Source organism: Cydia fagiglandana, chromosome 13, assembly GCF_963556715.1.
Source record: "Cydia fagiglandana chromosome 13, ilCydFagi1.1, whole genome shotgun sequence".
Taxonomy (NCBI): domain Eukaryota; kingdom Metazoa; phylum Arthropoda; class Insecta; order Lepidoptera; family Tortricidae; genus Cydia; species Cydia fagiglandana.
In genome coordinates this window covers 8,492,093-8,513,855 of record NC_085944.1, presented here as the reverse complement: position 1 = coordinate 8,513,855, position 21,763 = coordinate 8,492,093, and the positions used below count along the sequence as shown (strand labels likewise).

Genomic DNA, 21,763 nt, shown 5'->3' with positions numbered 1-21,763 from the left:
TACGTCATGTCAGATAAACGTCAGTCCATACATATGGTTGACATGTGGTTGACCAATTTGACCATTGGCCGCCTATTTTCGACAGAGGGGAACGCCTGTTAATGGCGGCTCCATTGTTAATTACTCCGAGACTTTACCTATTCTCTACGTAAACAACTAATAAAACAACCGTGGTATGAGGGTATTTTTATTATTTTGCTGGCCACCCAAGAAAACCGTCAAACACAAAAATGTCAATGTCAGCTGTCAATTTTGTTCTATGCTGTGACACTATCCACTGAAACGAAATAAACTCTCCAAACTCGAAATAGATTAAAGAATTTTATAATAAAAATGTCTTCTAAGCGAGCTATACAAGTCGGACAAAAACTTGTAAAGCCGGTGCTCTCGACCACTCCTGGGGAAGCCAGGAGACGAGTCCTGAATCTTTACAAAGCGTGGTACCGTCAAATCCCCTATATCGGTATGTTAACAGTTATGTCATCGTATTCCGCAGTAAATGATTACAATACAAATTATAACTTGGCAAAGTTCACAATTACCTGTGCCTTGCTGTGAATACAGCACAGGTGAACACTACTGCACTGGAAAATATTTTTAAACAGCAGTTGTTTAAGGATAGACATGTTTTCCTCGACAAGTTAGAAAGATCTTGAATCTAGATGGTAGTATTGTAGAAAATCTATACCACAAACCAGAGTGGACCGTCCGACAATAAGCATAATAAATAAAATCTGCAATATCAATCAATCAATCAATTTATTTTGCTATAATAAGGGTTGGTTTACAGGTGTTATTATATTACAATATTTTTATGTACATTCCTTAATTAGCCATAATCTATAGCATGCAAAATATTCACAATTATTTACATAATATATGTACAATTTTAATTGAAACTTTACTAAGATATTAAATAACATTATTTACCCAAATAATATTTTTCTATCATTACATTAAAATAATTGACCGTAGTTCTGTAGAAAGCGACCAACTTTTTATTTTTGTCAATGTGACTTACACCCTAACTCAGTGGCTTTGGTCGCTTTCTGTATTGATAAAAAAATTGAGTTGGTCGTTTTCTGCATAACTACGGTCAATTATATTTTACATTCATTTTGCAAGAAATCATTTAATTTATAAAAACTGCGTTCTAAAAGCCACTCACGTATTTTTTTATTAAATTGGCCATCGGGCACTTCTTTGAGCTTGTATTTTATTGTAAATCACACATCACCGTACAATTCTTCCTAAATCGGCTTGTTTTTTGTTGTTTGTCAACCACAAGTCGGCTACCGTTTCTTGTGTTCCGTGGATATAAATCACTAGCAGTTTTAAAAAGTGTTCTGTGCTGTCTTACAAATTTAGTCTTTCTTAATCGTCGCAAAACTCGTAACTCCATTTCAAGGAAATCAGTAATTGCTACCTTGGACAACAATACTTCCACAACCAAACCTCGCAAACCTCGGAACTCCTCTTTGTAAATGGTTGATAACAATGTTTCTCTATTTGTTACAAATTGAAGATTAAATTACTTTAATGCACAATTACTTTAGTACTATATAATATAACACCACTACCTAAATGTATGCATAACACAGCAGGGAAAAGCATCCTCCATGCCAGAGGGTCCACATTTTCTAGATTTATTTTAGTTTTATTTTATAGATAAGTTCATTTTCAATATCACAAATGTATTATTTTTATAATGATTGTGATATGTGGCGAAACTTAATTAAATGAGTATGCATATAGATGAAATTTAAAAGTAGGTATCCTTTTGTATGTATCATACGTTTTTTTCTCCTAGTAGAAATGGACCTTCTATTGTTTCAGTCAAGGACTATGACATCCCAAAGTCAGAAGAGCAGTGCCGACAGAAGTTGAGGGAACTGTTCCTCGCCAATAAAGATGTCACTGACATCAGAGTTATTGACTTGCTAGTCATCAAGGTATTTATTATTTATTTATTTTTAATTTTACTGCTAATAACATAGAAGGTAGGATCCTATAGAAGTGGTATACGCGTGCCTCCGTGAGGGACAAAACATAGGCAATGCGACACTATGATTGGTAAAATTGTTGCCCACCATATAACCCATACTAATTTAAGGTGGGTAATAAAAAAAAGTGGCATAAAAAGAAATGGAGATGGGCCGGCCACATAGGAAGATTGACAGATGACAGATGGACCAACAAAGTCACAAAGTGGCCAGGACCCCATGGCAAAAGGAAGGCGGGAAAACCCATAACAAGATGGTCCAAGGACATCATAGCCACAGCCGGAGAAAATTGGCTGATCACGGCAAAAGACCGAAAAAGGTGGAAAGATTTGGAGGAGGCCTATACCCGAAAGGGGTCCTTAATATAGCAAAATAACATCATAATTAAATACTATTTAAGGAAAAATAAAGGCTTAAATAATAATAAATAAATAATAAAAAAAAGTGAGACTGTGACAAGGAGAAACAATATTAGCTTTCGCTGCTACTCCTACTGAAAGATACATAAGACTATCCCGTTTGTCCGTATCCGTATGTCCATAGTCACTGCTTGTCAACCATTGGGCTGAACCAAAATGATGTAAGGTGACCCGTGTAGTTGCAAGTGTAGTGTAGTCCATAGGCCACCGTAACTGCTTACCATCACGCCGGTTGTATGCTTGTTTGTCACCAATGGGGTATAAAAAAAAGAAACTGTGTTACCCTTGTTTGAAAAGGGACCAAAATATTGTAAAAAAAAGCACTTGTTAGCTACTTACTTTCATCTAATGATTCTTACAATATTTGAAATTTCTCTAAATAATAAATAAAGTAAAAAAAACATACATACATATAGACGGTCAAGCAAATCTTGTCAGTAGAAAAAGGCGCGAAATTCAAATTTTCTATGAGACGATCTCCCTTCGTGCCTACATTTTTCAAATTTGCCGCCTTTTTCTACTGACAAGATCTGCTTGACCAAGATTATATGTATAATCTCTTTGTAATTTTAAGTGGTTCCATCTTTTCCAATTAGATTTTCTTATTCCTTTATATTAAACTTGTTTTACATTTATTTAACTTCTGCTTAGGATAATTCTGGCCACTGTAACTGGCCACCCCAAACCAAAAATGAATTCTATTACCTATAAATAGAATTCATTTTAGTATAAGGTGGCCAGTTACTAAAAGTAGCCAGTTACTGGCAAATTACCCTATTAACATTTAAATATTTTACTTCCAGGGACAAATGGAGCTGAAAGAAACTGTAGAAATCTGGAAACAAAAAGGTCACATCATGGCATATTTCAAACCCACTGAAGAGCCCAAACCAAAGGACTTCCTCTCCAAATTCTTTGCTAGCAATGAATAGTTTAAGCGAAAATCTGTAAATAGCCTAATGATAAAGTTTAAATAAATCGTAGCTGCAATACGTATTTGTTTTGCTGCCTTGGCAAAACCAAAGAGTTATTTAATTAGAAGAGGGGTAAAGTTTAAGCATAATAAATTCATGCCTCGAATTTTAATGTTAAACTGGACGGCAATGTAACCAGTTGATGATGTAACAAAAATGCGGAAGCAGTGCTTTAAACACGCAGATTTTCATGGAAAAAGGTGGATTATATTATCTCCAGCCCTTCATCTACCTCTAAAAAAACGGGAGTCACATTAATTTAAATGAAATCATAAAGGATTCCATGGCAAAAATTCGTTTTAAAAAAACATATGGGACACTTGGCAACACTGGCGCATGTGTGCGGCAGTCTGTAAGGTAGGATCGCACCATTTGGACGGTTCGGTGCGATAGTGTGGAACTTTATGGTAAGAGCTATTTATTCCTAGAACCACTCCAAGGTCGCGGTGCGGTGCGGTGCGATAGTGTGTTACGGCCTTAACCTTTTTATAATCCGCAGCACCAGCCATGAAGTGAAAATTATACATCCACAAAAGCGTCAATTTTTAATGACATTATGTCAAAATGACGTTATAATCGGTATTATCAGGTATTATTTTGAGAATCATATTATCTGTAAAATCTTATCGCAAAGAATGGCGCAGAAATCGTACGAGGCGGCATTCAAGCGCGTAAGACCGTTGATGTCGACGGACTGCCTCGAAGCCCGCCGACGGGTCATCTCGCTGTATAAAGCCGTTTATCGCCTTATCCCCGAGATAGGTAAGTATTTTTATTTATTGTACATAATTGAATTGAGATATTAAGTAGGTAAAGAATGATGGTCCTTTATACTCTACAAATTGCGGTTATATTTTAATTCATTAACTTCTTAATCTATGATGATAATCTGCGACATGTAGGTAGTATAAATACCTAATCAAATCTCGGTAATAGTAAAAGGAGAAGTTAGGTGGAGAAAAGATTTCATTGGTACAGACCGACCGCTTAACTGAGTCCTCGCCTGCGCGGTACGGGGGCGACGGGGCGGGACGACTAAGGGCCAGTTGCACCAACCACATTTGTCAGACTGATCAACGTCAGCCGGCGCGCCCCGGTGCTTTACTATGAAACTTTCCATACATAAAACTTTAGCGAACTCTTTAACGATACGAACAGTTTGGTGCAACCGACCCTAAGGGTGACGGGAAAGGTGCGGGCGCCGTACGCCTGCCCCGGCGCCCCCGTACCGCGCAGGCGAGGACTGAGTTAAGCGGTCGGTCTATAAGAGACATTGTCATTACGGCATTAGTTCAAAATTCGTCACACGAAAACTGTGTACAAGTCAGCAGCAGAAGCTGCTATACGGGCGAAGGGTACAAAATTACCTTGACACGCTCTTATTCTCTTAAAAATAAAGTCGCGTCAAGATAATTTTGAACACCTGGCCGGCTTAGCAACTTCTGCTGCTGACTGTACGGAGCGTATGTAAACATTTGGTTTAAATTACCAAACTTATTGCAGTAAAATATTACGACATCCCTAAAAATGAAAACGACGTCCGCTTGAAAGTACGGGAGTTGTTCTACAGGAACGCTTGCGTCACAGATGTTAGAGTTATAGATCTACTAGTTATCAAGGTAAGTTATATCTAATGCCTAGTTCTTATCTATAAATTCCTGGCATTTCTAAGTTTAAGCTAAGCTTTGCCCAGCCTTTACTATTTTTGCAAGAAGATTCAGAGCTGATTATTGTATTACCTACTTATGTTCTTCTCTATAGTAATTTCGGCCAAGAAGAAGCCAAAAATAAAGTAGTACTGAAATGGCTCCATAATACACGTACTCATATTCTATTGGTGAAAGGACCAGCGATTGTTTTTATTGTAGGTAGTCAGCATCAATAGTAGCGGATCTAACAACGCGCCAAAAGTATTTGCCACACCTTCTAATACTCGTAGCTTTACTATATTATAATATTGTATTTGCCACTCTCTAATATATGTATAGTTTGTTTTACGTATAAAGATTAACTTTGTCTGTAAAACTATCAGAGAATACTATTAAAACTATATATGCGTGTTCTCATCCGCTACTTGATGCTTCGCTAACTTTATTCCAAATTAAGGGACGATTTGTGGGTTGATAGGCAGTCGATTTGTAAACTGGCCCTGAGCCGGTAATCTATTGTCTATTGTTAAGTAAAACCGCACGTGTGCCTCTACCAAAAAAACGGGGCAAGTGCGAGTCGGACTCGTGCACGAAGGGTTCCGTACCATAATGCAAAAAAAGGCAAAAAAAAACGGTCACCCCTCCAAGTACTGACCCCGCCCGACGTTGCTTAACTTCGGTCAAAAATCACGTTTGTTGTGTGGGAGCCCCACTTAAATCTTTATTTTATTCTGTTTTTAGTATTTGTTGTTATAGCGGCAACAGAAATACATCATCTGTGAAAATTTCAACTGTCTAGCTATCACGGTTCGTGAGATACAGCCTGGTGACAGTCGGACGGACGGACGGACGGACAGCAGAGTCTTAGTATAGGGTCCCGTTTTACCCTTTGGGTACGGAACCCTAAAAAAGGGTCGTGTAATTCTCTACGGTTACTGAGTGCTGGCGAGTCGAACCAGTCTAATATGTGTCATCCAGGTGCGTTAAAAGGCGCATTATCCGAGAGCGCACCTACACTGGTTTTTTGAGCGTTTTACCAGCCCGCGCAGACCCTTTTTTGCAGGTAAGTAGCACGTGCGGTTTTACTTAACAAAAGACAACGGATTAGCAGTTCAGGGCCTGCTATAAATTGACAGACTATACCTCCGGTTAATGAAGAATAAATACGGTAAACAATGTATTATTGTAGGGCTGGATGGAATTTAAGGAACTTAGAAACAATTGGCAATTGAAGGGCCGCGTCTTCGCCCACTGGAACCCAACCATAGAACCCAAGCCTTGCGACTTCCTCAACAAGTTCTTGGCTGGAATAGAACCTTAAAATTTTTTAACCTGCTCTTGATGTTGTGTAGCCGTCACCCTTATTACCTAGGCAATAGAGTTCATTGAAAATTATTAAGCGATTGATTGTCAATGTCTACATAGTACGGTCGAGGAGTTTCATTTTTGTTCAACTTCATACCTTGTTTCAGTGACATTTAATGTACCCTAGATGCTTTCATATTAATTGTCATTGTGACAGAGGCCATTTGCTACGAAGCAACACAGAAATTAGAACCCTTTACTGTAGGTTCTTTAAAATGAGGTGACTTTGAAAATGACAAACAGCTTTGACGATAAGAGCTGTCGTTTTACTACTAAGCTAAGTTAGAAACACATTTAACTTTGGTCAGATGTTGTAAGCACCCTTGCGAATTTTATCAAATTATAGAAGAACATTTCCATCTTTCTTAAAGGTGTTTTAATATAAAGTCAATATGGAGGAGTTTCTCCATGGTTACCGCATTTTCTAGAATACCTATAGATTGATCAAGGAATTGCCATAGCTGAAATAAAAAAGAGGTAGTAAAAATAAAATAACAAATCCAAAATTTATTGATCACTCATTCCACATCACACGCCTTTCAGAAAGGCTTAAATCTAACATGCTTGGGATATTTGCTGTTGTGTTCGGCGTACCGACTCGCGTGGTACCCGTAATCCGGTTAACAACCTAAGTTCTTTTTGTTAAATTTTATTGTAGCATTTATGTAAATAGTTTTGGTTGAATACTGAACTAGCGAAGTTTTCGCTTTTCTATTAGTTTAGTTCAGGGCGCGTAGCCAACGTGCCAATTGTTAACGCGTCATGGCGTATCGTAGTCATCTCTCTCTATCACTCTTCCCCACTAGTGCGACTGTGACAGTTGCGTTTCGTTCACTACGAAGCGTTAACGATTGCACGTTGGCTACGCACCCAGTTATTATTGTTCACATATGTACATATATAAAGATACTAGTATATTTAATAGGTAACAAAATATTTCTACTATTGAAACAGCGATCTGCATGACTAGAGAATATTTAACAATATTTTCAAAACGTTATATAATATAATGTATATTCAATTACTCAATATATGTAGATATAATGGTACGTAACGTACGCACCTTTTAGAAATTGCAACAGCCTAAATCTAAATAATAGACTTATGATCAATGTCTTTAATCAAAATATACGTGTATATTGTTGAGTACATAATATGTCGCTGAGTATTGTATATTTCGTCTTTGTGACTATATTACCTACATTAAGCAGCAGAAAATTGCCTTTGCCATTGGCCTATATCTCAGGACTGGCCTTACGGGCAATATGAATGGGGCCAGTATAGTGGTGTGACACCGATACAACGCGATTGGTTGATGAGTTTGCATCACGCGCGCGATTGGTCGCAACTAGTTGCGTTAGACTGCACGATTGGCTCGAATTGGTCAGTGAAACCGCTGAACTAGTACCATTTTTAGTGCCCGTAAGGCCCGTCCTGAGATATACGTCAATGCCAAATCTCGCAAACATGCATCTTTAGTATAATAGAAACAGTAAACGTAGGCATCTTGCAGTTTTTTGTAGTCCTTTTTATATAATCTGATGTTATTTGCTCAATGCCATCCAAAAGACTATTGCATTAAAAAAATAATAAGAGCCCTAAGTATAGCTAAAGCTTTAGGTACCTACCTACGTCCTTTGTTCGCAATATTTACTGCTGATTGCAACGAAAACTTATCCATTTAAGTACTAAAAATAATTTAAATGGACGATTTTTATTATTGTACTTTGTGTAATGTTGCGTATGTATTTGACTTACTTCTTAATAAGATTTTGAAGGGTCCAGAATTAACAATATTTCAAGTTTAGGTGAAGGTAGGGCGATAGTTTTTCCATGAGTCTTTCAGTTATTTCATTCATGCGTCTCTAGACTTGGAACACCAGATGTGCGAATAAGTCCAGTAACACATATAGAACAATTGCTAAATTGGAAACCAAAAGCAATATTGTTATCTTTTGTTGTTTTTTTGTAATATAAATGAAAATATTCGTTGTTATATTGTATACCTAGTCCTGATTTTTGCAAATTACAAACCCATCCGATAGAGCTTACAAATCATTCACAACCATAAAATATTTATTCCGTACCTACCCACGCTTACAAGTACGGACTCTCAAATCTAAATACGAATGCAAAATATATTACGCCATAAGTACATAATTATATGTATATTATATCAACGTTATCTTAATTATTCTAATCTATATTGTTTATAACTTCATTTGTTTACATTATAAAATCTATTTACAACTTTCTCAACAGTTACTAAACCTTTGTAATACTTCTAATTTTCTTTACAAAATGTTCTATCGTAAGTAGTTCAATTATTTAGCGGTACCACATCTCATAATTTTTATTATAGGTAACAAAATCCTCGATAAATATAGCACTATATATAAATTATATAATAATAAATAGGCATAGTATATTTATGGAAGATTTTTCGAGCAACCTTTTATGTCTTCATTAATTCTGAAGTCGGGGTAAATCCCATTTGTCGAATAGGTTTCGTATATATAAGTACTTCTACCTATATGTAATATGCCGCGTAACAAGAGACAAAAATATCCGAATCCTATGGCAGTAAAAGTTAGCAGCAAAATAGCGAACAAGATGTTGAAATAATCTGTGTAAGACTGTAAGGCTTTTTATTTGAAGATTTTGTGATTTTATTCCGCTTGGCTATATCTTGTTGCTAACCACACCAATAGGACTGTAGTTACCGATCGTTACTTGTTTAGAACAAATGGGAACTGCCCCGACACGCACGAAGCGAGTAGCGCCGTTTGCGTAGACGCTGTCTTTATATTCTACCATAATCTCTAGTGAGGTCTTCCTTCCACGAAGTTACAACAGCATTTTCACGAATTCTGGAACAAAGAAGTTATATTTAAATGTTTCAGATCATTTTAGCTTTAAAATAGTCACCAAAAAGCTACGGTTGAACCAACGGGTAATTTCATTTTCTAACTTCTGGGCTTTATTTCCGGAAGAAGGTGTACAGGAGGGTAATAATCGTTACGCCAGCAAAATACGCTCAGGTGGGCTATAAAAGCGAGCACCTGGTTGAGCTGCGCGTCCGTGACGGCTCGCCGATGATCTACTACAGTGGTTGTAGTCGATCTGATAGTTACCCTCGTAGTCGATCCGAACGTCGTGGTCGATGTCTCCGAGCGCGAGCACCTGGTTGAGCTGCGCGTCCGTGACCGGCTCGCCGATGATCTACTATAGTGGTTGTAGTCGAGCTGATAGTTACCCTCGTAGTCGATCCGGCCGTCGTGGTCGATGTCTCCGAGTGCGACCACCTGGTTGAGCTGCGCGTCCGTGACCGGCTCGCCGATGATCTACTATAGCGGTTGTAGTCGAGCTGATAGTTACCGTCGTAGTCGATCCGGCCGTCGTGGTCGATGTCTCCGAGCGCGAGCACCTGGTTGAGCTGCGCGTCCGTGACCGGCTCGCCGATGATCTACTATAGCGGTTGTAGTCGAGCTGATAGTTACCCTCGTAGTCGATCCGGCCGTCGTGGTCGATGTCTCCGAGCGCAAGCACTTGGTTGAGCTGCGCGTCCGTGACCGGCTCGCCGATGATCTCGAGCGCGCTCCGTAGCTCGTCTCGCGTTATGTAGCCGTTGTTGTCGCGGTCGAACACTCTGCAACGAACACGGTATAGGCACACTGTTAATAGAGTCATAATGCAATTCGATCCTATCCTATCCGAAAATATAACTAGATCAAGAACATCATAAAACACTACGTTTTTTCTGAGTAGTTATAGGTAGTTCCGGACAAAGTAAACTGATATACTTAATGTTATATTGTTAAGGCATATTATTAGGTAGCTTGCTTACTTAAAAGCAGCGAGCAGGTCCCTCGTGATTTCCTCTTCGGAATCACCGCCACTGTTACTGACGTCCATCCCTTGCAACGCCTGAATCTTTGTCACCCACTGCATAAAGTCGTTCTCATCTATTAGGCCGTTACCTGAAATTAAAAGTATTTTAAGCAACAATTACATAATGCGAGGTCTTAAGACGAAACAGGAGCTGAGTTTTAAATATTTTAGGTAAATATACCCGTCTCGCTAACGGAAGCGGCTCCTAAAACTAGTGCGATAAGGACAAGGCGAAAAATCCTGCGTAAAAATCTCGTTTCGTACTCGACTGTTTCCTCCTCCAAAACTTAACCAATCCTAACCAAACTTGGAAATCTAAATGATTATGAAATGATCTGTGTCCCGTCTTGCTTTTTTGGCTAATTGATATCAGTTTTGAATACTGTGCCTCTCATTGCGGCATAGTCAATTAGGCCATTTTGAAGGGCTCTAGCGCCTTAACATCCAAAAATATCAAAAAAAGCAAAACGGTCCGACACAGATATTGACAATATTAATCTGTGTTGAAAAAATCATTGCTCTAGCATCAAAACCCACGGAGGAAACAGTCGAGTACATTTGTATGGAGAAATGACCACTCCTGTTGGCTCTTAAAACACAAGACGCGTAGTTACAAAACGAAGCGTACAATCAGTAGGTATCAAATATAGTTAAATATAATCATAGACTCTCGCGTTTTGTACACATATTTAATTACACAAACGGGTCTACCGCGATATAATTTCATTGTTTTTATCTTTAATTCCTACGTTTCAGCTGAGTTGCAGTGAGTGATTATATCGCGGTAGACCCGTTTGTGTAATTAAATAAATATTTATTTTCCATAAAAATAAAATTTTTCTAAAATAGGCACTCATACATTTTTTATGGAAAAAAAATATTTTTTAGAACGTGGCGGTGATGAATTCTATATTAATTACCTACCTAACCCTTATATTATAGCTAAGAACTGATGTAAAATTATAAAATTTTGAAAGGCTTTATTTCGGAAAATATTAGATGTACAGAGACAATTCTAGTGTCTTATTGTAGCAAATTTAGTCTACTTTAAAAACGCCATAGGAAGTTACTATCAAAAACTAGTACTTTAGGGTTATAATCGCCTAAATCTAAAAAAAATTGCGGTTTATTCGATTTTTGACAAAGTTGCGTTCGGCACTCGAGGTCACAAACTTGGATTATTCATTGGGCGAACATCATAAAAAAACCTGCAAAAAATCAGAACTACCGGATTTGACGCAAACGCAAAATGTATAATTTTACTGTATTAAATAGCACACCTAAAAATTTGTTACCAAAGTGCAAAGAGAGCCTGGCTATTTCATGTAACTGTATAATTTTATCAAATGCCTAATTTATTAGGATACATTTCACCAGTTCGTCCCGTGTAAAAAAGAATGCTAATATTTAATTGAACAAAAGGACATGTCGTTAAATCTTAATTACCATCGCAGGGCATCATTAAAATGATGACGTCAGCGCTTTACCCATAGCCCGCCTCTTTCGTGTTTATTATGTGCTCATTATTACCAATATTTAGCCGTTATGCCCGGCTATATCATTATATTTACGTTACGACGCGCTTCGTTGTAACCCGAGGTATTTTCCGTATACTTCTGATACCTTGCCAATGAAAATGAATCGCAAATTTAAATTAGTACGATGAAGTAAGAAGACTAACCTACTGGAAAAGTTTGGTTTAAAATTTTAAAAAGATCCTGCTGGTAGCATACTTCGTATAGATACTGTTTCTAATTGGATAAAATAGGAATTAAATACAGGTATATTCCAATTTTTTTAAAGATCCCGAGATATTGCACGTCCGATAATTTTAACGCTAACAATTATTTCCCTGACCATCAGTTACGTCAATGCAACTCCATCAAGCCAATCGCTCGTATCGTCCATGAACTAATCTCAAATGTGGACGGCAAATAGCATTAGCATAGTGCGATGCGATGGCGGATAGGGCTGGATGTTATTCCCTAAAAGATCCACTTCACCAGAGCCCCAGTATAAGTCAGACCTTTATTCACTTGTAATCGTTATAAAGCGCACAGTCAAGATATAGAAGAAAGGAGGTTAAGATAAGATGGTTTGTGAATGATGGGCTGGACGTTATCGCGGTTGCGTGCAAACGCAGAGGTCACACCATGTCCTGAGCCGAGGGCATGGGTTACACTTACTAGTACACCGGACATCTATCGCTATTAAATTAATAGATCGTTTATTTTCAGCCAAATGCCCATTGATATCAAAAGGGTATTTATTAATCTTAAAGGTATACAGAGAACAATATTAACACTTGCCTCACTTGGTGAATCATGCTTATACAATGAGTACAATGACAAGATCACGGCCATTATTAGGTACCTACACACTGCTCGCGTATTCAGAAGCTTAAGAAGACTCTTAGCTCTCGTTTAGCGCCTGTAGGTACGAGCTAATTAGGTAAAATGGCAAATCATTTGGCAAAAGCACACGTTAAATATAATAAAATAGGGATATAGGAAGAAAATTAAACTGATTCTCGTTACGAAAAGTATGAAGCTAGGTACCTTCCGTAAAGAAGTTGAAGAAAGGTTGCGTTAGTTGCGTGACGCGATGACGCCTCATTACTTAGTGGTGGTAGTCGGTACCAAGGTGTATCCTTGGTGAAGGTCAAAATGGCACAATTTGAGAATGTTTCATGCAAATTGATAAATATAATTAAATAACATAAAAAAATCATTCTGCGTGGTTTTGTTATGTTTTTAAACTTAAATGAATTTCCTATTAAGGGATAATTTATTATGGTTTTTACAGTTGAGGGTTACAAATATTGAGGAATCTTAATTTCCAACCGACTTCTAGGCATAGGTATTACATGTACGTACGGTCTAAATTTCGCTTTATATCCACATGATGTTTTTAGTCTATAAGATAGACTCTAGGTGTATAATGTACTGTTGTTTATTTTTCTTTTAGAAGTCGAGGAACAATACTATTACTTGGACGTTTTTCCACGCCAAGAATAATACGGATGCCCACACGCTTTTAATTATATTCAACGTAAACATACTATCTTAATTTTAGAAGATGGACGGTTTTGCAGTCAGTATCTATGTGACTGATTCCTTTCAAGTCATTCAACGTTACAAATTACACTCAACTCTCTACATTGTTACTATTGCTGGCCAGTGCATACAGGCAAATCAGTATCAACTACATGTAGGTACCTATCTATGTTCCTAGGTCCTAAGAAAAATTAGGAAATATATTTACTACTAGGGCAAAACATTTTCTTCCATTCCTTGTTAGGGCAACCATAAATACGGCATAAGAGCGTTAGGACTAATGATCAACATAATTTTTATGACAAAAATAGGAGAAAAATTTCAGGCATCTCGATAAAGATCCGCGTGGCCAGTGTAGGTATATGGACCTCCAATCATATAACTGTTAGTTATAACGAATCATCCTTTATAAATATGTACTACCCACGAATTCTATCAATTTAGTAACGGGCATAAAAGCGCGTACCTGCCTAAGTACCTGGATTATTTATATGTACCTACTTACATTACTAACACGAAGAGAGGCAATTGTTGGTTTCAATTTAATGGCGACAGATTTTTCTAGATGCCCCGTGTACTTATAAATGACGTGTGACACATTCTCACGTGCTTCAGTTTGGCAAGTTCTCAAACTGCAACCAATAGGGCATTGCTCATGCTCAATTTGATACAAACATGCATAACAACTTTGAAAGAATCATCAAGGGCGTATATTATTAATAAATCTAAATTCTCTCGCTACCACGTCGATTTCGATCTCTTCATCGTCTATTCTTGCCAATTTGCCAGATTTTTTGGAAATAATTTTTGGCACAAAACCCTCATAAATGTAACCTTACTTTAACATTAACCTTTTAACCGCCAGCAATTTTTGATCGAGCGTGCTCGTGTCGCCACCGACAGTAATTGTACCACGCAGAGTAAGGTTGGCATAGTTACGGGAGTTATAAATGTGCTGTAGAAACCAAATCAGATCTTTGTCTTATTTATCAGACTGTAGCGAAATGAGCTGGATATGTAATGCCTTATAGTAGTGTACCCTATGATGGGCGTGGAACCAGTAATGGGACAAAAAACCACAAATCCTGTAAAATAAGTGTCTAAAAGTAGTTTATAAACACTGCCTGTATATTATCATAAATAAGAGTCCTAGAGCTGTTTCAGTTTAAATTTTTATTAAATTTGGTTGTTTTTTAAGAAATTGGCGTCAACCCAAAAGTTGTCGTGTCACTGAAAAAAAATACCACTACGAATTCTTAACAACTTCGCTAAGAGAGGTGAGTTAATTTATTAAATTTTAATTAATTAATACTTGATGAAAACTAGAATGTGTTTTGTTAATTGCATTTACCATGAGATAAGGTATACAACATACTATGTTGTGACTCCACAGATGTAAAAAAATAGTGGTATTTGACCCAATCCCATTATAGGAGCTGTAAAACTGCATACCTCCTATAATGGGACAATTTACATAATGATGCTTGCCATGCCATCATTTCATGTTTAAACAATACAGAAGTAAAATGTAGTTACGAAATATGTCAACCAGTAGGAAATATGTCAACCAGGAGGTATGCTCGGACTTCGGATAAATTAATATCGTTTTTTAGTGTGGGTCAAATCTTGGTAGCCGAGTTTGAGCCACTTTCCCGTTTTCCGATTGAGTTGAAATTTTGTATTCGTAATTAAATATGCAAATCGGATGATAATGCAATATTATGATAACATGGACCAGATCTGATGACCTATTTCAATATTTTATACTGATAGAGCAGTGTCCATTACTGGGGGGCCCATTACTGGAGCTTTGGTGTCCATGACTGGAGAAAAATAGCATAGTTTTAATTTGTTAAGTATGTGGAAACTCATTGCAGTATCTTTGATACAACACGCCTGAAACATGAAAGACGGGTAGGACTTTCATCTTTCAATACGCTAAGCGGTAGACCATTCACATGTATTAGGGAAATATCACAAATACTCCAAATTCCCTCTTAAATGTCCCATGACTGGTGCTGTTACTATATATATCAGACTCTGGCGGTTAAAGGGTTAATGTCGCTAGATACTAATACCTACATATATTTTGTCGCTACAGTCTACACACCTTAAGAAAACTGTAAAGCTGCAATTTTGACTTAAGTGTTCAAGTAACTGTAAAAAAAAACATTAAATGCACTGGGCCTAGTCGCTTAATTTGTACCGTAAACCAACTCAACTTTTTAACATAATCCCCGTCCCGTAATTAAGGTTGAAGTGCCAATCTAAAGCTGAGTCTAAAGTTAACGACGTCGCCACCCGTTTGTTTTTACGGCTGGGCTCTTAACTAGTTATTTTGGCTCGTTTTTTGATTCGTACACTAAATAGTTCATTTTGACGTAATTGTCTCAATTTACAGCAAAGTGTTGTTCGTTTTGTGACAATGACAATCGTTATCTCAATTAGAGCCGAGGTTAAACTGTTGAGTTACGTTAGGTATTTGGGGACATCCTTCCTGAATACAAGTGTCTTGTCACACCTACGCAGCGCAGTACAACGTAAATACATTCGTTCACAACGTGCTGTTCGTCTTTATTATTATCGTCGAATGCATTTTGCATTTGATAAAATTTTCCATTATTATTTTTGCCCTTTTAGTTTTTGTGGCTTTTTGGCAGCGAGTTCGTGTGACTTAAGATTCGGTATTCCCAAAGTGATCTCATTACATTTTACTTGACTTAGAACTTGCATTGTTTTGAAATTACCTGCAGCGACATAATTATTATACTTAATTGATGCAGAGGTTCGGTCCGTTCGGTAAGCGGGCCCACATAGATACTATAGATAGCCCCATAACTTCGACATACGCTTCACTGTTAAAATCTTTCAAAATGTTGGAATTTCAGGAAAAATATACAAGAACTAAAGTTTTCTATTTGGAATTGGAAAAGTTCGTTATCCGTCTAAAAATAGAAGTGTCCGAAATTATTCCATGTGGAAAATTCTCAATTATGAAAACGTTCGGCACAGTATCAGTATTTTGCTCTATTGGTAAATATAATACTCTCGTAATCTAATAATAATTTCGTGATAGGTACTTTGTTTTTCACTGTTTTCTATATGTATGTCTATTGTTTGTGTGTTTACAAATAAATAAAACTATTCTATTTCTAATATGTAGACAATGTGTTGTAAACCCCGTTTTTTTTTCAAGATTAGAATATAAACATATAGAATTATATATAATCCTATACATATAGAATTATATATACTTTATATGTATATGTTTATACACGGTGTAACATGAGTAAACCGAATAATTTTAACAGCGTATTTCTGATCATATTTAGAGACAAAAATGTCATATAAACTTTTTTGAAATTCGCCTAGTTTCAGAGATATTATTAATTAAAATAAAGAACAAGTTTTTATTGTTACATGGTGTAAAAGGCCTTTTTGATGGTGATGTTGCTGCTATGGGACGTAGTCTAATAGTACATTATTGCAGAGGCCGGGAAAGGGCAATTCGTGGATGAGTTTCGATTTTGTCGGACGACGCGAAGCGGAGCCGACAAAGAAGACGAATCCACGAATTGCTATTCCTGCCGAGGCATATATAGTGCTTTTCTCCAAACATGCGAGGAAATAAGCTAAAATAATTATTATTTAACCATCAAGCATCACTCAAATCAAACCTTCACATCCAAAATGTCAAAAACAATTTCCCTCTTTAATTAATTTTTAAAAGTTAAAGTTACAAACTTATTCTGCCATTCAGTATTCGTTCAGTCAATATAATTGTGCAATATAGTTGGTCAAACCAACTTTTCAGTCAGTAAGAACCAGGAAAACTATACCCATCCTTTTCCTTTGGGTGCTAGTACTAGTGTAAGACAAAGATAGTATGATTCTCTTCGTCTATGTTTGAAATGAGAAAGTCCTTTGACAAACTATATAAGCTTTATGAACACGGATGAGATTTAAAAAAAATATAAATATAATCTTTGATTTTATTAAGCAGTATTCGCACGATCATACACGTAAAATGATAGCTGATCGGGTCGTGTAGAAGCGGCTCGCGGCAATAATAATTGGCCGTTTGCGTTTTTTATTATTAAAAAGTAAAAAACACTACAGTAATAAGTTATTACTGTAGTGTTTTTTTACTTCCCGTCCGCTAGAACAGGACAGCGATAGTTTGATGTTTTTTAATTAGAGTTTGACATTAACGAAGAACTTCCCGTAGTATTTTTGCTACAGTAAGGTGAACATTTCCGAGCATATTGGAGAAAATATCCTTATTGATAGATAACAAAAAGTGACAAGTAACACTTTAAGTGACACTATACGATTACTTTGCAAAAAGTAGGTTCTACGAAAAAAAAATGTAAAAATCAATTTTAAGTGACAAGTTTACCAATAACATTTATTTTTTATGTACAAATACATTCAAAAAATTGAAAAATCAAAACAAAAAAAAATTTTTTTTTTGGCGAAATTTACCTAAACTCATATAACATTTTTTACTTCTTTTGATATCAGAAATGCGTGGTTAAAATTATTCGGTTTCCTCAAGTTACACCGTGTATTCTATATGATGTAAACGACACTATGATTCAGTGCATGTTACTCAGATAGAATTTTGGAGTAAAATAAATACCATTATTTTGGAGGTTATAAAATTTCTAACTAACCCGTCCGACTGGCGTCCTTGATGAGGTCCCCTATGAGGTCGTCGCTGACCTCAATGCCGAGGTTCCGAAGCATGAACTGCAGCTCCTCGGGCGTCACGTGCCCGTCGCTGTCGCGGTCCAGCAGACCGAACGCTGTGCGGAGATCTGGAAGTTATACCAATATGTTAACATTATCGAATTCAAACTGTTGTGAGACATAATACAAAGGTAATGGTGCTCGCACTGTTAGTGCTTGAGAAAGGATACCTAGGCTCTCCGAAACATGTTACGCGAGTGACTTAATACAAGTAAGTTTAACATTATGAAACTACACAACGGGACTTAATCGCGTATTTAAGTTTTAACTGATAAACAAGACCAAGTGCGGGTAGTTCGAAAAACTCGCGCGGCTAGAAGATGTTGATGTCAACTTAAGCCAGTCTTCTCCGAGACCACGGGGACAACGCCGTCCTCGAAACGTCGGAGGTAAATCTTAAAACTGAAATACGCGATTAAGTCCCGTTGTGTAGTTTCATAATGTTAAATAATCGTGAAAGTTTAAATCACTGACAAGTAAGTTTAAGCCGTAAAATTATTCAATATTTTTTTCTTAGCCTATTTAGGTGTCCCACTGCTGGCCAAAGGCCTCCCCTCGTTTTCTCCACTCGACCCTGTTATGCTGTGGGCTGGAGATGTACCCAGAAAGGTGGGCCAAAATGGTTACTGAGTGGGACCCACGGAACACAATAGACGGTGCAGGCCGGAGTTTAGGCAGACCGAAAAGGAGATGGCGGGACGACTTGGACGCATTCTACCCCAAATGGTGGGAAAAATTCAATATGTTAACATTTTTATGTTAGGGTAAAAGATTTGGTTGATTCACTTAAAACGATGGTATGATCCATTAGCATTTACTGAGTGTGTTGGGTTCTTGGGTTAGTCTTGCTCTCTCTCGGCTCATGAATCATCGGTATTCAGAAGTTCTTGTAAACTTTTCACAACATGCACGAGGGGCTATAGCTAAGTTTTTACCTTTAAAAGCCATTTTTAAGGTAAACTTGGTAAAATAAAATTAATGTGGATCCGCCGGATAGAATATTTAAGTGAGAACCAGGTACAAAAAAATACCGTTAGTCGTTTCTTCCCGGACGATAAAGTACCTAACGGAGATATAGGTATTACGAATGCATTGTCAACGTCAGTGTTAATCCATTGGTGAATTGAGGAACGGTAACGTATGAGGTACCTACGTAGAAAAAATAAACATTTAGATTAACCCCCCTATTCATAAATCTTTTTTTTATTTTATTTATTCAGGTAATTACAACACAATATCTAAGCTTAATTACAAAAGTATCGTTAAACCAGTAAGGTTTGTCTCGATACTCCATCCGCGGTAGGTATTACAGGCCTGATTTAGTTAAATTATATTACATATATCCAGAGAGCGCAACTTTGGTGCCGATGACAGACGTATGACGTGAAGCTAAATACAGAGTGTTGTTATCTAGATTATAGATACTTAAACAAATAACAACTTATTAGCCTCTTTAGTTTACTGATATTGAAACTTGAGTTGAGAGTTTTTATACGTACTGGCCACGTATAAAAACATAACTAAATAACTGTCTTTGCCATGTTAAAAACAAAATTGTTGGAAATGACAACCAATTACTGTTTACTTATTTTTGTATTAGTAAAATATAACCGAAATATTATTGTTTGAATTCGCTATGGAGTCTATGCACCCGTATTTGCAGAAATTTCCTTTTCTGATTGTAAAAAATGAAAAAATGTGACCAAAATTTAACAGCAAAAGCAAGCAATATAGAGAAACATTTGAAAACAACAAAGCATATTGAACGAGAAGGAGATCGTTTCGTATCGTTTTTTTCATGGTTACATTATTTTTTGTGTAAATTACCAAGCATTTTTATAAATAAACAATTATATATATATATACAATTATCATTATTAAGAATCATTGAGGTGTTACAATGTTGTTTTAAAAAAACATCCTATATGCGACTTAACGTCATAATGACGTCATCGGCACCAAAGTTTCGCTCTCTGCATATATCCCTTTCTTACAAGAACATAAGTCAAAATGACAGATAAGAGAAACGATTATTAGGTAACTGAGGTTTGTAGCGCGTTTATTAATTAGGGGGTTAGAATTTATCAAATTACAGACAAAAAGTTATCATTCAGAGAAAAGCCAGCATAATAAAGTGGTGACTATTACCCACAGGTTTAGTCACTTTATTGTCAGTTGTACTTCACATGACCCTATTGACCCTATTGAATTTAACCGTAGCATTACTTAATGTGTGATCCTCCCCAGCCGGACCACCTCGTCTGATTGCGCTCAGTTTTTAATGGCGAAATGTACCTCTAATGTACTTCACGTACCTCGTCGGAAATTGAACGTACCTCTGTAGTTTGGCAGATATATGCGTTTAAAAGGGGTCCGGCTGGGAAGTAGAATCTGCAGCCGGACCACGCCTTGATCCGCTGATATCTGTTATTTTGAGATATAATTTAAATAACAGATGAATGTACCTGTTACGTACCTCTGAATAAATACTTTTTTTATTTAAAAAATGGTCTCATAAATGGATTTTCATACATTTCATTTTTTGAGTATACTACGCGTAAGCGCCTGTCAAAAAATAATAGCAACAGAGATAGTAGAAAACAAATGTATTCAATTCGGGCAAGTCGTCTAACGTGACAACTAGATACAAATGTGGGTGGTTATAGGAAGTGTTTTAAACCGACACGAGTTGCGAATTACCTTTTCGCACGTGTATTTTACAACGTTATACAGAACATATGGATATGGCCCTTTAAATTTTCAGACGTCCAAAAACAGGCAAGCCGGTGGGAATCGGCTTTTATGGACGCGCCGCCACTGATAGGTAGGGCCCTTACAGGCGGGATGCATACTTTCAGATCTGGAAAATCAAATAAGAAATAAGTAAAACTAAACTTCATTCCGTCTGAATATTTTTTATTTAAGAATCACAAAATTAATATCACGAATAAATTGTCAGTTTCATGAAGTTTCGCTAGGTTACTTAATTAGATCTCGAATCCATGAAACAGATGATGAAAAAAAAACAGCCCTGTTACTACTTCGCACCTAAGCAGCAAGAACATATCTGGCCTGGTGCCGCCCAATGTACTCTAGGATGTACACTCAGTTTCTATGTAATTTCCACCTTAATTTAAAACAAAGTAGGTAGCATTTCATTTGTCTCGTAAAATTTCCGAACAAATGAAATTCAACTCAGTTGAAAATAAAACAAGATTCTAACTTTCTTTTGATTATTGGCTATTATTTTGTATGGTGGGCGGCACGAGGGGAAAACACATAACATAAATAGAAATTAAGGTTTAAGTAAATCACCTTTACATTTACAAATTAAACAATTACAAAACTAATTCTAATAGACACCGCTCTCGTGGGACAAATCTACTTATGTAGGTAGGTATACTACATAACAAACCACAATAAGGTAATTCATTACGTATATTCCCAGTTGTCCCCACCGGGCACAGATGGGAATAGGGGCCTCATAAAAATCGTTCCTAGTTGTCCCCGCCTTATATATGTATGGAGGCGGCTACGTGGGGCGGAGAGAAATGGGAATACAATCACATTATTTATTGGACGAGAAAATACTCTTAAGTCGATTTATTTACCTCAATGTGTGAAAACTTACAAATTATACGTACTAGTAGATGA

At 36.9% G+C, this 21,763-nt stretch overlaps 3 protein-coding genes across 3 annotated transcripts in view; 2 read left to right on the top strand and 1 right to left on the bottom strand.

Annotated features, from left to right (window-relative positions):
• The first annotated feature begins 255 nt into the window (after positions 1–255).
• LOC134670218 (NADH dehydrogenase [ubiquinone] 1 alpha subcomplex subunit 6-like) lies at positions 256–3,418 on the top strand. The gene is made up of 3 exons (XM_063527938.1): positions 256–463; positions 1,837–1,952; positions 3,226–3,418. Exons 1-3 carry the CDS (start codon positions 334–336, stop codon positions 3,352–3,354), a joined length of 375 nt encoding a protein of 124 aa, XP_063384008.1. The 5' UTR covers positions 256–333; the 3' UTR covers positions 3,355–3,418.
• Positions 3,419–3,990: 572 nt separating this feature from the next.
• On the top strand, positions 3,991–6,386 carry LOC134670219 (NADH dehydrogenase [ubiquinone] 1 alpha subcomplex subunit 6-like). The gene is made up of 3 exons (XM_063527939.1): positions 3,991–4,158; positions 4,900–5,015; positions 6,235–6,386. Exons 1-3 carry the CDS (start codon positions 4,032–4,034, stop codon positions 6,364–6,366), a joined length of 375 nt encoding a protein of 124 aa, XP_063384009.1. The 5' UTR covers positions 3,991–4,031; the 3' UTR covers positions 6,367–6,386.
• A 505-nt stretch (positions 6,387–6,891) lies between these two features.
• Positions 6,892–21,763, bottom strand: part of LOC134670216 (calcium-binding protein E63-1) — a 48,199-nt gene continuing 33,327 nt past the window's right edge. Inside the window, exons 4-8 of the mRNA XM_063527935.1 lie at positions 18,034–18,177; positions 10,258–10,390; positions 9,960–10,059; positions 9,789–9,837; positions 6,892–9,280 (exon numbers count right to left, since the gene is read on the bottom strand). Coding sequence (XP_063384005.1) covers positions 9,258–9,280; positions 9,789–9,837; positions 9,960–10,059; positions 10,258–10,390; positions 18,034–18,177 — 449 coding nt within the window. The 3' untranslated portion in view covers positions 6,892–9,257. The remainder of the gene's footprint in view (positions 9,281–9,788; positions 9,838–9,959; positions 10,060–10,257; positions 10,391–18,033; positions 18,178–21,763) is intronic.